Here is a 17,879-nt window from a genome sequence, read left to right as displayed (position 1 = left end):
AAGGCCCAGCTGGAACTGGAACTAACCCTGCAATTGATAAGGAAAGCCATATTTTTTGCAAGGTAAGGAAGTCACACCTTCCCTTGTGAGGTATATCAATTTCTTGGAGCTCTTTAGGTAGAGTTTACTTTTTTTTCAATTGTCAGAGGAGCTGAAGGTTTAATTTAATCTATCAGGCATCTTATCTCCCCTTGTTTGTTACATCTTTGCAGCTGCCTTTTTCTTACTTTGAAAGCCTTTTGGATTTTTTCAGCTTTCCTTGTATCCTGTAAAGATTAGTAATCTCAGCCACCAGTCACATCAGGGAAAGCAACAAAAGTACCTGTGATTTGACCTTTATTCAATAGAAAGGAGATTGTATTAAAGCAGCATTTACCTTATCGCAATTGGCTTCTGAAGCTCTTCTTTGTCTTTAAGCTGTGAGTTTGTGTCAGGAGAAATAAACTTATTTCAAAACTTTGTACTTCATATGTTTCAGATGGTTTGTAAGTATGTTTCACACATCAATTTGTTTCTTCATGTCAGTCTTCCATTATCTTATTATGAAATCTTTGCGTCTCTTCCTCCATTTCATATTGTTTCCTTGTTTCATATTGTCCTACTATTAAAAGTATTATTTCCTCCTTCCTCCTTCTGTTATCAAAGACTATACTCATGTCTAGCAACATCCTTGAAAAAGAATACAAAATTCCCTTTAGTAATCTGAATTCCTCCTCCGATAATGCTGGCAGCAGCAGCAGCAATATAAATTATTACAAACCCCTGGCTCATGATATAATACTGTGCAGCTCTGAGCAACACTTTCAAATATCTGATCTGATGTCTGGATTTTTAAAAGTTAATTTGGAATTATTGGTCTATGCTTTCAGACACTCATATTTATACTATTAGGGGCACACTGAAGCCAGCTTCACTCCCAACATAGAGACCCTTCCCACCATTATTCTCAATTTTGCACCACTTATAGTAGGAAGATGGAGCAGTGGAGAAGGTCTCATCTAGACTGAGAGAGTGTTGGCTGAAGGAAAACTGCAGATGTTCCCATGCATCTACATTGCGCCTGAAGTGTCAGGAGGTTACCATGTTAATCACAGCCAATTTTAAAATACCATCCTTTTTATATACGTATTTGCAATACTAATGTTAACTAAAATATAAAACATAGAATTCTTTCTATCTTGTTGAAGACAGTTGAAAATGCAGCTGATGTTATAATTACTTGAAGTTCAAAATGTCATTCCATCATATGAGCTGGTTCTTCCAAAACCTTCTCATATCTTAATATACCCTTTTCCAATGACCTTGAAAACACAACATATTTCTTAGCTGTCTCTCCAAATCCTTTGTTTCTAAAGACTTATTGCAATGTCGATCCAGTGAAGACATTCAATCTGTTTCTGAAAGGCGACTTAATTACCTCACTGCCTGACAAATAGCAAGCTCTTCTTCAGGTTAGAATGTGTGGCAGCAATATAGGGAACCTTCTATAATATTTACCTGATGATTAATAGATTTCCTTTTCAAGCTTCTCCAAATCATTTTTTAGATTTATTTATTACACAGTTGTAATTAAAATGGCCTGCTAGAGATACTTCCATGCTGTGTTTTTTATTTTCCATCTGCTCACTTATCATACCATTTTGTAGTTTTGTTCATAGGTTTTAATTAAAAAATAAAATGCCTTAAAGGAAGGGGGGAAGACTATATGAGAGTATAAGTAAATGTTACATATACAAACTACTACATTTGTTACAGGGGAAAAGAGCTTTGGGAGGGTTTGATTTTCATCTGAGAAGTGGCAAGGAGTTGGGGGTAATAAAAACATACTTTGTAGACCACTCAGACTGGATGTTAAGTTGTCCTGAACGGTGGTATATAAATTGAATGTTGTTGTTGTTGTTGTTGTTAACCATTTTGTTGTTTCCTGATTTTCAACTGCACCCACTCCCTCCCAGTTTTATCCAGATGATGCGAAGTACTACATACGTGTTTGTGAAGGCAAAATTCAAAACAGTGAAATCAAGTGAATTCTAAAAAAAAAAAAAATCAAAGTTTGGATTAATAAAAATTCTGACATAAAACAACATTTTGGCACTCAAATTTGAAAAGTTTACTTGCTGGCCTAAGTTAATAACATTGAACGATGAGATAAAATTCATGACATTTTTAAAGCTTTAAAGTATTGTAAAATATCAATTGTTAAAAACAAAATATTGACAAATATTGACTGCTATTGTGTGTCTGCTGAGAGATGTTGCCAGGTATTGATAAACATTGTCAAATATGGGCTGCTACACATGCAATACTGTCATACAAGGGCCCAGATAAACCATTATGATGTGCTGGGCTAGAGAGCAGTACCATATCTAAATCTTCCCATTCTGTATATATTAGAAAGAGCAATAGTCCAGTAGCACCTATAAGACTTACAAAATTTGTGGTAGGGTATGAGCTCTGGCTGTAAGTGAAGAAGTGAGCTGTGAATCATGAACGCTCATGCCCTACCACAAATTTTGTTAGTCTTATAGGTGCTACTGTCTCTTGCTCTTTTCTACTGCTGCTAGGGTTGCTAGTCCCCTGCTGGTGACGGGGAATCCCCTGCTTCCATCCTCTGCCCGCCCCGCCACTGCTTATCTGGCCAGCAGGAGGAAAAGGTGAGGAAATGCACCTCCCAGGGTGTGCTCCCGGGTGGTGCAGTGGGCTGATTTCAACCCCAAACAAGCCCTATTCGGCCCACTGTGGAGCACAGGACTGCTGCCAGGAGGGCCATGGATTGCTCCTGGGCTTCACAGCGGGCCAATCTATGCCCCAGACAGACCCAATTCTGCCCAAAACAGGCCAAAATTGGCCCACTGCAGAGCGCGGAGTGCTCCCAGGGCAGCACGATGTCCTGCACAATAATGACACTTCCCAGAAGTGACATCACTATGCAGCCCGGGAGCATGTGCATTCATTGTGTGTACACAAGGAACACGAGAATGGCGTGTGCTGGGTCTCCTACCTCCAGCTGTGAGGTTAAGGGTACCTAGAAACCCTAACTGCCACAAACAGACTAACAGAGCTACCCATCTTGTATATATTGGAACAATTCAGTATGATGAATCCAATTGCCAGCTTGACAAAGCAATCCTAAGCAGGGGTTCTCCAGTCTAAGCCCATTGAAATAGATAAGCTTTGACTGGAGTAACTGCTTAGAATTGCATTGTTAAAGCATGCATTCACTTGCATTCACTTCCTACAGATGCCAACCTTTGTTTGATAGGATAGAGAGGCGGAAATGCTTGTAAATGGTTTAACATCATGATTTCTGGATTTCATCAATATTATTCTAGAATAAGATTAATGAATAGGGGCTCTGCAGCATCAGAGCTTCGCTGATCTGGTTGCCATGTTATGAGGAAAAAATGAAACATTCCATCTAAAAATAATATTTTTATTGAAAAATACACATTCTCTCTTCAAATAAACAATGGATATTACTAGAATATGTCCTGATGAATAGAAACATTGAGACAAATACTTGGTTGTTTGTTTCCATATTTACATGGATTTAAAACACGTATATTTATTAGGCTAATATATCTGTGTTATACTTTAGCTCATGGTCAACTTATGTCTATGAAAGACACTTTTCAAAAACCAATATATCTCTTTCTGAACTGTGACAAAGAGGATATGTTCAATAGCTCTGTAAAATGGGCCTAGAGATAGACTGAAGGTGGTGAGATTTCTCTACAAACCTGAAGAAAGTACCAGAGCTGCAGAAAATTTGAAATCTTAAAAAAATAGAGGATTAACCACCCCCCATAACAGAAATATAACCTGAAGCTTTAAGAAATGAATGCCCACTGAAACTCTCAGTGGCTGTTAGGGGTTGATAGTCAACCACAACAATATTGCCAAGTTTGCCAAGCCTTAGAAAAGCAAAGCTGTTGGGGTGAGAACTAGACATGGGCACGAACCAAAATAAATTAACGAACCAGCAGATTGTGGTTCGGTGCAGACGATGATCCCGAATTAGCAAACCGCAATGGCCATCTCCAGATGCCGAACCGGTTCGTGATTTGTGGAGGCCAAACTGGAGTGCACTGGTATTCCCAGCGATAAAGGAATGGTGGGTGCTGGTGGCGGCCGCCGGGCCTGGTGGGCATGGGGAGATGGCGATGAGCTGCCTCCCCTCCGGGGGTGGGGGGTCTGGCCACTCACCGGTGGCACCCCCATGTGCCTGCCCACCAGGCCAAAAAGGAGTGCACTGGTATTCCCAGCAATAAAGGAATGGTGGGTGCTGGCGACCGCTGCTGGGCCTGGCGGGAACGGGGAGATGATGACGAGCTGCCTCCCCTCAGGGGGTGGGGGGTTTGGCTGCTCACTGGCAGCACCCCCCATGTGCCTGCCCACCAGGCCAAAAAGGAGTGTGCTGGTATTCACGGCGCAGCCCGGAAGGTGTGTACGGGGGGCGGCCGCTGGGCCTGGTGGGCACGGGGAGACAGTGATGAGCTGCCTCCCCTCAGGGGGTGGGGGGTCTGGCCGCTCGCCAGCGGCACCCCCAATATGCCCGCCCACCAGGTCAAAAAGGAGCATACTGGTATTCCCAGCGCAGGCCGGAAGGTGTGTACTGTGAGTGGCCACTGGGCCTGGCAGGCACGGGGAGACTACATCGAGCCACCTCCCCTCAGGGGGCAGGGGGTCTGGCCACTCACAGGCGGCACCCCCCATGTGCCTGCCCGCCAGGCCAAAGAAAAGTGTGCTGGTATTCCTGAAGTGGGTTGGAGAGGACTTGTCATCATGAGGAGGGGGAGGGGGAATATCCCCCAGCATCCACGGGTCCTCACCTGAGGGTCCCACCAAGAAACTGTGTGGCGGAGGCAGCCAACAGTACACACCTTCCTGCCTTGACAGAAAAGATGGGAGGGAGAGGACATGTCATCATGAGGAGGGGGAGGGGGACTATCCCCCAGCATCCACGGGTCCTCACCCGAGGGTCCTACTGAGGAACAGTGTGGCAAAGGCAACCAACAGTACATACCTTTCTGCCTTGCTAGAAAAGATGGAAGGGAGAGGACATGTCATCATGAGGAGGGGGAGGCGGAATATCCCCCAGCATCCGTGGGTCCTCACCCAAGGGTCCCAGTGAGGAACAGTGTGGCAGAGACAGCTGACAGTACCCACCTTCCTGCCTTGACGGAAAGGACGGGAGTTGCGGGACACATTCCCACCCAGCTGAAAGAGGTCCTGTCAGTCCCGTTGACAGGGGTGCCGCCACAATGTCAACCGACTGTATCCATACACAATACAATCAGCTGCGCGAGCGCAACCGAGCTGTGTAACCAAGGAGGGAGCAGTAACAGGATAGTCCCTCGTGAAGCAGGGGCTGACCTGATCCGCCATCCTGCCTTTGCGGAAAGTAGGGGATGGGCAGGACAGGAGGCATTGTTTGGATGGGCCAGAGTGGGTCCTGAGAGGGGGAGGGGGAGACGGAAATGGGACAGCAGCAGCAGCAACTGACATCGGCCACCTTCCTGCCTTTGCGAGAAGGACATCAGTCGAGCGACCCTTAACCCCTGCTCAGAGGGCTCTCCATTTGCGATGGATGGGGGCAGCGTGCAGCTGAACTATATGCACAACAGTTCCTGAGCTGCTGCGCAAGTGCCCAAAGGAGGCTTCCATCAGCAGCATCACCCACCTTCCTGCCTTGCTGGAAAGGATGGGAGGGATAGGACCTGTCATTTGGGGGGTAAGTGGGAAGATCCTCCAGCCACCGCCAGGCCAAAGAGGAGTGCACTGGTATTCCTGGCGTGGGAGGGAGAGGATGTGTCATTCGGACCGGGGGCCTGATCCCCGAGCCACCACGGATCCTCACCCGAGGGTCCCACGGAGGAACAGTGCGACAGCAGCCGCCTCCTGAGCCATCAGCCTTGAGGTTGTAAGCGGCGCTGTCCCAGACCCCGAAAGGACAACCTCCACCAGCGCAGCCTGCCAGAGCGCTCTGCTCTCGCCAGCATCACCCTCAGGGCAAAGTGATCCTCCCACTGACCCCCTCTCAGAAGAGCGGGTGGACCCCTTTCTCCCCCCAATAGATGTTTCACTGGGTGAGGAGGGAAACAGGCTTGGGTGGTGCCTCTTCAGGTGGTGAGTCAGGGCCGTTGAAGACAGGTGCTTTGGGGTTTTGCCCCTGTTCACCAGGACATCACAGGCATGGCACCGCACCACATGGGGGTCATCAGGAAGGGCCCAAAAGTGCCTCCATACAGAGGCATTGTAATGCCGACCGCTAACTGTCCCAGGGGAAGGAGAACGAATGGTTACAGGCTGCGCTGCAGGGCTGGACACGAACGACAGGGTGAGAGGTGGACTGCGGGAGGGGACACCACCGAGCATTTGGGATGGGGATGGGAGGGATCTTTCATAACACACATACCATTCCTCCAGGGATCCATCACCCACCCACCCCTCCTCAAAATGTTGAGAGAGATTCTCTCCCCCCTGCACAAAGACCTCTTGGGCCTCCACAGCCCACATAGGTGAATTGGGGGGAGTGGCAGGACTCCCTGCTGCCCCTGAGCCACACCCAAAACTGCTTTCCACAACTGAACCAGGAGGACTGCCATCGCACTTCACCCCACAACCACCGTTGGCAGCCAACACAAGAGGAAGACTCATTGTGCCACAAAACTAGAATTAAGGAAGACGGGAAAGGAGATGACTCTGTGTGCCCTCCGCCGCAGTTCCCACCAAGCTTGGCCCCAGGGCCTTGCAGCAGCCCTGGCACCAGAGGGAGGGAGGGACTAGAGCCCTAGCCCACCGCTCCCACAGACCTGACCAGATCAGGCACTGATTAATAATAATGTGAGCCCTCCGCCGAGGTACCCACTGAGCTTGGCCCCAGGGCCCAGCAGCAGCCCTGGCACCAGAGGGAAGGAGGGACTAGAGCCCAAGCCCACCACTCCCAGAGGTCTGACCAGATCAGGCACTGGTTAATAATAATGTGAGCCCTCCGCCGAGGAACCCACCGAGCTTGGCCCCAGGGCCTGGCAGCACCCTGGCACCAGAGGGAGGGAGGGACTAGAGCCCTAGCCCACCACTCCCACAGATCTGAACAGATCAGGCACTAATAACACTGTGTGAACCCTCAGTTGAGGTGCCCACTGAGCTTGGCCCCAGGGCCTGGCAGCAGCACAGGCACCAGAGGCTGGGGCTACAGCCATAGCCCAGCACACCAAGATGCCTGGGCAGAACAGGTACAATGACTAAGAATAATAATAGTAATAATAAGAATCATAATTAAAATGATTAGGACTGTGATAATAATACAAATCATTTGGTGAGCCCTCAGCTCAGGTGGCCACCTAGCTAGGCCCCAGGGCCTGGCAGCAGCCCTGGTACCAGAGGGAGGGAGGGATTAGAGCCCTAGCCTACCACTTCCACAGACCTGAACAGATCAGGCACTGATTAATAATAATGTAAGCCCTCTGCCAAGGCACCCACCAAGCTTGGCCCCCGGGCCTGGTAGCAGCCATGGCACCAGAGGGAGGGAGGGAATAGAGCCCTAGCCCACCGCTCCCACAGACGTGAACAGATCAGGCGCTGATTAATAATAATGTGAGCCCTCCGCCGAGATACCCACCGAGCTTGGCCCCAGGGCCTGGCAGCAGCCCTGGCACCATAGGGAGGGAGGGACTAGAGCCCTAGCCCATCACTCCCACAGACCTGAACAGATGAGGCACTGATTAATAATAATGTGAGCCCTCAGCCGAGGTACCCACTGAGCTTGGCCCCAGGGCCTGGCAGCAGCCCTGGCACCAGACGGAGGGAGGGATTAGAGCCCTAGCCCACCACTCCCACAGACCTGACCTGATCAGGCTCTGATCAATAATCAATGTGAGCCCTCAGCCAAAGTGCCCACTGAGCTTGGCCCCAGAGCCAGGCAGCAGCCCTGGAACCAGAGGAGATAGATCCCTATCCCCCAAAACCAAGTTCAATTGTACTCTCAGTCTCTCTCCCCAAAAACTAGCAAGTGGCAAGCAAGAGCTCTGTCCCACTCCACTGCTCGCTGAAAGTGAAACCCAGCCTGGGAGACCACGGCATGGGTCCCATTCAGCAACACACGAGGTCTGTGTTTGGCCATCAGAGCTGCCTATCAGGGTTTGCAAGGATGAGATTGGAGTGCCTGTGGCTGCAGAACACCCCCTTCCCCCTCCCTCCCCTGGGTGTCTTCTCCCAACTTGTAACTGCTTTGCAGCTCCATGGTTGGAAGGAAGCCCTACTGATCAAGGAAAGCTGGGCTTCCATTTGGGTTTCCAGGGTGACAGAAGGAGGGCAGACAGAGCTCAGGCATTCCCCTGGCTTTGTTGTCAGGAGAATAGATTGCTGGCGCCTGAGTGTCCAGCTTCCCGAACCGCACCCGAACGCAATGAACCAGGCCTTTCCCGACTGCTGGTTCATTGGCTGTGGACAATCACGAACCGCTGGGTTACGATCGTGCGATCACCATTTTTGTGGGGTTTTGAGCTTCGTAATGCGGTTCGTGCCCATCTCTAGTGAGAACATGAGTGTACTGGGAGGTCAAAACACCCCTGGAAATTTTCCTCCCCCTCTCCACTGCCATTTGTCCTGATGGAGGTGGACATGCTTGAGATCAAACCCATCAGCAACCCAGACTGACCCAGCAGCAGCTACCATGCAGCCCAGCCATATTTTCCCTGGAAGAGGCGATTGGGGTAGAAAGCAAAGACACAGGAGTAGATAAAGGTAGATTCTCTGGTGAATATGAAGAAAAACAGGTCCAGTGGCAGCAGCCACATCACTAGTGGAAATGGGCCAGCACTGGAGGCTATCGTGCAACTGTATCCAGCCCTTTTCTTGTGGCCACCATGCAGCTCAGCTAGAATTTCCCTAGAAATAGGTGGTCAGGGGTAGGAAAGGAGGGAAAGGTAAAACCAGGGGGAAGATAAAGGTACGTTGGCTTGTGGGTGGAAAGGAGAAAGAAGCAGGAGAATGGGACAGGCTATGGGGATTGTCAGATAACAGAAAAAAGAATTAGTGGGGGACATAGGGGGAAATGAGTTGTTCTCTGCAAGTTCTTGTGGTTCCCCCACTTTTATACCCATAGTTCTGTACATTTCTAAATAACTATTTCTAGATCTATTTAATAATTAATGTTCTTTATTTTCATTTACCTTTTTCTTATGTAACGGATACCACTTTCTGTTAAACATTTCATTTTTATTCAAAGGTTAGAATGAGAACCTAAAGAGTAACAGATCGCAGAGCCTGTGCAGTTAATAAAGTTGCTCCTATGTTACCAACTGCAAGAGTCTCACCCCCTTGGTCAGTCTGGCCTGCAGCAGGCGAGAGAAGGCCTAGTGCTTGATCGAGGGAACTCCTGATTTCTTGGCAGACCTAAGCCATAGACAGGAAACCTCAAGAGCACGAGCCATTGAAGAGCACACGGGGAAGAAGCAGCCCTGTGCTACTTCTTTAAGTGAACATTTTGGACTTGCCATTCCCTTTGTATTGCTGTACACCATTTGTTAGGGATTGCCTTTGTTCAGAGTGCCCTTTCTGAAGGACACTGAAGATCCTGTCACTGCAAATGTTGTTATGTTCACAGCAGTTATGATTCAGTTATACTTAGTTGTAAAGCTGATGGGTTTATGAGAAATGTTTGTTACCTTGAACACTATCATATTTGGAGTGTTTCTTTGTAAAACAATTTCATGATTACTTGTCAAGTCACAGGGCTCCTGTCATTTATTGACTTGACCCCCCCCCCCCTCTCCAATTGGGAAAGATAATTTAGGAGAGGGATATATATATATCAATTCCAGGGTTCTGCTGGGTTACACTTACATTGCTAATAGATTAATTTTTTTTAAATTCTAGTTTGGTACACATCCTATAGAAGACCTCTTCAATGATTTTCGTGATGGACGAAGGCTGCTGGAGCTCCTGGAAGGTCTTACTGGCCAAAAACTTGTATGTATATTTACTTTCTCCCAAAAATATCCTAGCAGTCCTGCTCAACTGCTAATGCTTCTAACCATATTTGACCTTGGAAATTCAGCAGTTAGAGTACAAAATTAGTATTCATGAACATCTGGTTCTAAAACCCTTGAGATTGTCTTTTTGCATAGCACTTTGAATCTCGACTGATTACTAGAATTCCCATAGATATATAGACCTGGTCATGTCATGAAGGTCATCTAATACAATCTATTCTAACAAAGTAACAGCCTGTGACATCTTGCTAATCTGTTTATATGTGGTGTAAGTAAACTTTTCCTTCCAGAAGCCTGGCAACAACATACTGTGAGGTGGTGTAGCATCATTAAGAGATAAGAAGTTTGAATATTTGGGTTGTGGAAGATGTTCAAAGGGAAATTCACTGGAGTGTATGCTTTTAGACCATGGCTATTGGCTAATTATTCCCCCCCCCCACCCCAGTTGAAATGAAAGGCAGACACAAAGCTTGGGAATAAAATTGGGCCACTTTATTGAATACAATTTTATTTATTTATTTGATTTATACCCTGCCCTCCCCATAACTTGTCACTACGGCAAGGGATTTAATTAACAAGCAGAACAGGTTAAGCCTTGAAGTCACTCCAGACCTCCACCTTGACCTGTCTGGGTGAGCCTCTACTGCCCCAGGGGTGAGCCATATCAAAGCATGGCTGTACCCAGTGGCCAGGCAAATGGTTCTCCTCCAAGCCTGCAGCACCTCACTGTACAGCAGGAGCACCTTACTTGTACAGGGGAGCCACCTGGCAGTCTGCCCTTGCAGCTGGCTACCATACAGCCCACTAGCCACTCCTGACAGACCTCCATTCCTCACCAATGAGGATATGCCAAGGGGGGTCTCTAGCCCACTCATTTCTCATCCTAAACTGCCACCACTAGGACCAATCTTCTGCTTAGGTCCTTGCACCCCACAGGTGGCTTATGGCTAACCTGAGCCCTTGCCGTAGATCATGCAAAAATATTTTGTTGCCAGCCACTGAAAGGTGGACTCCATCACCTCGATAGAGCTCAGCCTGCTTAGTCTGAATTCTGAGGTGTGGCAAGTAGATCCCCAGACCCCAGACCATTTTTCCAGGGCTGTGTCAGCCTTATGCCTAGCCCACTCCATCCTTGCAGGATGCAAGGCTTCCTGCCACACTAGAGATAGAAGCATCACTGACCACATGATCAGCACACCAGGCCAAGACTTGCCTATAAATAGCAGGTTCTCCTGGGCTTGCAAAGACAGAGTCTTGCCCTAGGTCATTGCCACCTAGGTGGATGACTGAGATGTGACGGGGTGGACTGTTCCTTCCCTCAAAAAGGAGTGGCAGCAACCCAGGCCCACAAAGGCCTCTACAGACCTGCCACTCAACCATGGCCCACTCACTAAGGCAGAACTGGGACTTGATCAGAGTCCTCCTGGCTTGGTGGTCTGCCCAAAAGATCATGCTGTGCCTACAGATGAGGATCTGAAGCCTCTCGCGGAGAGAGACAGCATCTGAAGAAAGAAACAGAACCAACATGTTTACAAGAATGTCAGAGGTCACAAGTAAGCCCTGTACACCAAGGAGCACCAATACCTCATTTTTTGGATGGCACGCCCAGGAAAACTCATTGCTGCTGCCGTGGAGGCAGCCCCAATCCTGAAGGAATGGGTGCCAAATTTGACGCCCACCAGACCTAGTCTGGCGAGAGCCTTGCCTATGACCACTCAGAACTGGTACTTAGTAAGACAGGTGCAGTTCACATGGTGGAAAAGTAATCCTTCACTGTTTCCTTGTAATTCCACGTTGTGCCTAAGTGTGCTCTCAGGACACAAGCCTGGTTCAGATCAGGAACTCAACTGAATCTATGACCCTTTATTCTTCTGGTTGGTTTTAGACTGCTGGACCCTGAGAGTAACTGTATTTTTAATGAACTTTAGGTCTTGTGCAATAAAGGCATGACCAGACCCATCCCTAAGGGATTTGGGTCACCAATTCACTCATCCACACAGCCCCAAAAATGCTGTGAGAGCAGCAGCATGGAACAATGTCACCTCATAGTCAGAGTGGCACGCCTTCTTTCACACATGGCTGACGCCTCAGACCACCAAAGGGGAAATAGGTTCCCTGACATCACCATATGATTCCCTTTCCTGTGACCAACCCTCAAGCATCTTTCTCAACCTAAAATCCCCAGTGGGATCCACCATTCCCCTAGCCTTGCTAGGGGAATGCAAGAGCCACCAGCTGGCTTCTTAGGGACTTAATCACCAGCCCCTTACCTTTCTGCTTCACACAGAACTGTATAAGATGTTTCACTGGTATAGGCCATACCTGTGGCAGTCCGGCATCTCACCTAAAGCCTGAAAATTGATGCACTGCCCGATTGTAAGACCTCTGGGTACTGGGGGCAATCACCAACTGGATAGCCCTTTGCACCTCTACCATCCAAGGTTCCACAGATCCTGGGGCATCAGAGCCGGCTGTAAGTCAGCCTCCAGGGCAAGCTGTCCAAACCATTCCATCTGTAAGTGAGACAGAGCACCTGCCACACCATTATTTACTCCCAGAACGTGCCTTACCAAGAACAAAATGTTCAGCTGCAAACAAGTGTGAACGCCCTGACCAGCCTCATAACCCACGGTGATCTAGATGAGAAGGAATGAAGGACGCACACCACTGTCTGGTTATAACATCAGAAATGGACAGTATGGTCCACCAGTTCAGCCCCCCCCCCCCCCACAAATAGACTGCCACTAGTATAGGAAACAGTTCCAGGAAAGTCAGGTCTGAAGTGAGCCCCAAATGTACTCAGCATTCAGGCCACAGCTTGGCACACCAGTGCATCCAGAAGTATACCCCAAAACCTGTGGACCCATAAGCATCTGAAGATACCTGCAGCTTTGCCTCCAGGAGGAGGTCCTCCCTCCAGAAAGTAACCCCATTATAAAAAGACAAAAATTCTTCCCTAACTACCAGAACAGCCCTCATAGCCTGGCTAATCCAAATCCTATGATGAAGCAGCCTAAGTCCACCCTTGGGACCACAAAGGCATCGTAAGAACATCCAACCTGGTGCCATAACTCTGCATGCAAAGTTCAGGTGTCCTACTAGTTGCTGAAGTTCCAACAGGGAAACCTTATGCTTTCCCATAAAGGAGGTCAATCAGGCCTGCGAATCACTCAACTTCTGAAGCGGCAGCCTTGAATTCTGCTGCACAATATCTAATTCAGTACCCAAAAATCTAAGTTCTCTCGTGGGCCAACAGGACCCCAAGTTCCTCAGCCAGTCCAATAAAGCCAGCCAATAGACGGGCATATTGACCCATGTCCAGAGGACTCACAAAAAGGAAATAATCCTGATAATGGACCGTGTCCTAGCTTAAAAGCCAGGACTACAAGGTCCATTCCAGGAAAGAGCTAAATGTTCAAAGGCCACACAAGAAATGGAACATCCCATTGGGAGGGCCCAATCCATGTAAAATGGACTCTCAAACAAGAACCCCAGGAGCTTAAAATCCCTAGGATGAATGGCCAAGAGGCTAAATGCAGACTTAATATCACATTTGGCCATTTCTGCCCCGAGCCTGTACCGCCTAACCACTTTGACTGCTTCATCAAAGGATGTATAATGCACCGAGCACAAATGATCGGGTATGGCATCATTCACCAACTCACCCCTGGGATAAGAAAGGTGGTGAATGAGGCAGAACTCACCAGCTGCCTTCTTTAGCACAACACCCGAAGGGGAAACCCTCAGTTTGGGGACAGGAGAAGTACTGAAAAGGCCTAGAAAACACCCTTCAGAACACCCCTTAGCAAATTTTACGCCATACTACATCCTCCAGGCCGACAACTGAATGTAAATTGGCCGACATAAAGGGGGCCCAGGGGCCCTGAAATGGAATTCTAAAACCCCAAGTAAAACCTTCTAACAAATAACGTGCATCATGCCGCTTAGGGTAACCAGCCAATAGACTCCTAAGAACTTTCAGCCTTCAGCCTTATGGGGCTTTACCAGAAGAAGACTGGGAACTGCCTCCCTGCCCCCTCTCCTGCCCCACTTCCTGGACTGTCTAGAGCAGGTTGCGAAAGAGCGGGGGCCACCGCAGATGAGACACTGACGTTTGAAGCTGCAGGCCTTCCTTGAACAGACTCCTTGGGAACTATACTCCCAATAGAGCAGGCTGGGTTGAACTGGCTGCCCCACCTGGGGGCGGGAACCCTGAATGGCCTGTTGCTGTTGCAGAAGATGGCTGCTATCAGAGCGATCACCCATATTAGGTTTGGCAGGGGACATAACCTGCAGCCAAAGCTGTTGGTGAATCTGATCCCACTGTAGGCTAGGGTTAACTGCCGTGCACATACAGAACTCTTCATCATACTTCAACCATGCAGTGCAGGTGAAGTCCGTATATCCCCTATAGATAATGTCTATATACTGAAATTAAGGCGCATCATGTCAGGGCTGCACCCTAGCAATGACCGCTGCATAGATCAGCATACTTGGCAGCCAGTTAGCCCAGGTACGATCCACCTTCCTGTGCCTAAAGTGCTCCGTCTCCCTATCATCCACATCTTCTTTCTCCTTCTTCTCAAACTCCAGAAAAAGGAGAGTGAAGACATCTACATATTCCCTCTTAAGTATTTTTTCCCATATGGTAGGGGTTAAATGGCTGTCCAATGGCATTGCTGTGTCCCTGAATGAAAGGGCCCTAAATGGACCACCCCATAGGTTGAAGCATAAGGCATGTCGGGAGACCATGGGGAAGCAGAATATTGACCCCACATAGATGGCTGGCTTGTGAGATGTTGGCCCCAAGAAGGCCAAGCCACAGGCAACCCCTGAGACTTTGCTGTAGTTGCAGACATGAATGATGTTTCAGGTGCCACTGGAAGTAAAGTAACAGATGGCTGACCCCATGGCCACCGAGACCAAGAACAGGTCTGAGTTGGCAATGTAGACTTACCCTCCACTTCAGGAGGATCAACAGCAACCAACATGGGCCCAGGTTCAGCAGCCTATCCATGATCGACTGCTCCATTTTTCTCCACATCCTCACTGCTTATAGCTGCGACACCAGACCTTTCACATCCAGATGTACCTTCCAAAGCAGCCAAGTTAGCACTTCCCATTGAAATGTAGCTATACACATTGCCCCGTAGACCTAGCCCTTTTTGCCCATGTAGCAGGCGCTGAGGTGCCAAATGTTCCAATATCTCCTGCCTCGCAAGATCCACCTCCTCATCCTCAGATGAGGACAACACTGGCTCAGGCCTCTTTGGCGGTGACCGCTTGGCAGGCTGCTTGCCTTTGGAGGTGCCTCTACCTTTAGGCATGGCTTTATTTTTAATTTAATTTAATTTAATAGAATGATAGTAGCAGGGGCTAAATGAAGAGGCTTATCAAGGCCACTTGTAATGTTATGCAATTGGAGGATTTAAGCAGTAAAACACTTAAGCACTACACTACAGCAGTCCTGAAACAAGCTACTGCTTATGTACACCAAACAGGGTAAGAAAAACCACTCTTCCAAAAATAGAGTGATAAATTCAGCCAAGTGTAGATTCACAACACAAACAACCACTACATTGCAGTAGCCCACAAAATGGCCTTCCTGACTCTGACACAGGCTGGCCTAAAATGGCCGCCACTTGTGGCTCTGGCTGGATTACAAAATGGCCACCTTTAATCTGGCGAAGGCCTGCCTAAGATGGCCACCACCTGTGGAATTAGGGCCTAGAGGCATACAGTAATGGCCTTCTCAGGCCAAAGGCATTTGGGTCAGGCCCAGAAACCACCCCCAGCCCACAGTCACAACCACAGAAGTTCCCAAACATACCCCAGGCACAGTCACGCTAAGGAACAAGGTGGGGTGCCCGTCAAACTGCCCTCTTAAAACCAGCTCAGAACAAGGCAGCTATGCTTATTTGTCACCGCCCCAAAAACCAGCCGGAAACACAGCTGGAAGAGAGAGACTACAAGGAGTGCTGCACAGCCCTGAGCAAGGCCAAAAGGTGCTCACCCTGTCAACCGCCCTTCAATGCTGGCCTGGAATTAGGGAACCGTGCTAAAACAGCATCTCCCCAAAAGCCGGCTGAAAGACACAGCCAGAAAGAAAGCGGCTAGGAGTGCTGTGCAGCCTTGGAATGAAATGTTCCTCCAAGCTGTGGCAGCGCGAGCCCCACAACAACCATTCTCCAAGCCAGCCAGGGACAAAGGAGCCGTGCTGAAGTAGCACCTCATGTGAAGCTGGCCAGGGAATAGGCCAAAAAAGGGAAGCCTGATGCTCCTAAAAGCCACAGCAGTAGCAGCGAGGTAAGGCCTGACGCTCAGGAAGGGACGAGCAGAGAACGCTCTGATCTTCCCAAGCAAACATGGCAACTGCCTGCTGAAGGGAGGGCAGAGCAGGCTTATATGCCCTAAGCTCTGCTCACCCCAGGAAAGCCCCGAATGCCCGGGAAAGGCAGAGTCAGCCTTCCCTTTTAACAGGGCTGCAAATGTGGCCCCTGATGAAGCCACTCTGCATCCAGCCAGGAAGGAGCCATCTTGCATATGCCAAATATGGCAAAGAGAAAAAGAGACAAAGAAGGGACTTCTACCTAAATTAAATGTTCACCTGCTCGCATTATATGGCCACTGAGAGTATGAAATGGGAAGTTCCCTATTCAAATATTACCTCAAATATGAAACATTGTGTGGCATTAGCTCCTTCATCTGCTATGTAATAATGATGATGATGATCTTCCATATTGTAAGGGTAACTGAAAATTTATTTTAAGCTTGTTGACTATTCTAAAACCGTATATAAATGTCCAGTATTATTATTCATACTATAAACAAATTTCCATATGAAACACAACCTGAACTTGTCTCAGAGCTGTCTTTATATCAATACTGTTGCCAAAAGATACCATCGATATAAATATTTCTTTAGAAAACTTGACATTTTGACTGGTATATTTACAAAGATAGTTCTTTAGCCATATTTAACTTGTGTAAATAGAGATGTTCATAATCTCAATGCAGAGTGTTTGCTTGCTTCTTGTCATTGGTAATTGCCAAATATTTTCACAGGCAAAAGAGAAGGGTTCTACAAGAGTTCATGCCCTGAATAATGTCAATAAAGCGCTACAAGTTCTGCAGAAAAACAATGTAAGTAACATTTTGCATTGGTGTATAATGCAGGCAGAGGGCTCCAGTGAGAGTTTAGAAACTTAAAGCTTGTTTCTGGGATAAGACCAAAAAGAAAAGAATCAGCATGATCCTTGGATGATGGAACTGCAAGTTTCACATCTGCAACAGGTTATTGTTAAACAAGCCAAGCCTTGGTTCCCATGTGTAAAATTATTTTACTTATACAAGATGTAATATATGAATTTTCTCTCTAATTACATAATTTGCTGAAGAAAATATTGTTTTTTTTTAAAGAATTTTTATTGGATGGGTTTACAAACCAACATAAAAATCATTATCATTATCCACCCCATTGCATTTTCCCCCATCCTTCCCCCCGCCCTTTTCTGGTGACTCCCCGCAGTTTTCCATACCCAACGTAATCTAAAAAGTATATTATATCAATTCTTAAAATTTATAATATATACCTATATTATACATACTAATCAAATCTCTTTACTTATCTTAACTATCTACACTACCTATATTACTTATCTTAGTTAAAATACAAAAATTATATAAGTAATAATAAGTACATGTACTAACTAAAACAAAACTACATATATATGTATAACATACTATTCCTTACATACCAATTAACTATAGTGTCTATTTTTCACATATACTCCCTATAACCTTATTACTCATACTTATACTCCCCTGTAAATATACTATACTAATCCATTAAAATACAGTAAAATATACCCCTTTTTGAGC

General features: G+C 47.4%; 1 protein-coding gene across 1 annotated transcript in view; it reads left to right on the top strand.

Moving 5' to 3' along the window:
* The window catches only part of DMD (dystrophin), a 2,144,806-nt gene that overhangs the window by 661,297 nt on the left and 1,465,630 nt on the right, over positions 1–17,879 (top strand). The window contains exons 3-4 of the mRNA XM_054973282.1: positions 9,883–9,975; positions 17,064–17,141. Coding sequence (XP_054829257.1) covers positions 9,883–9,975; positions 17,064–17,141 — 171 coding nt within the window. The remainder of the gene's footprint in view (positions 1–9,882; positions 9,976–17,063; positions 17,142–17,879) is intronic.

The sequence above is a fragment of the Eublepharis macularius genome, chromosome 3, assembly GCF_028583425.1.
Source record: "Eublepharis macularius isolate TG4126 chromosome 3, MPM_Emac_v1.0, whole genome shotgun sequence".
NCBI classification, from domain to species: domain Eukaryota; kingdom Metazoa; phylum Chordata; class Lepidosauria; order Squamata; family Eublepharidae; genus Eublepharis; species Eublepharis macularius.
The sequence above is the reverse complement of the archived record's forward strand: the minus strand, read 5'-3'. Positions and strand labels throughout refer to the sequence as shown.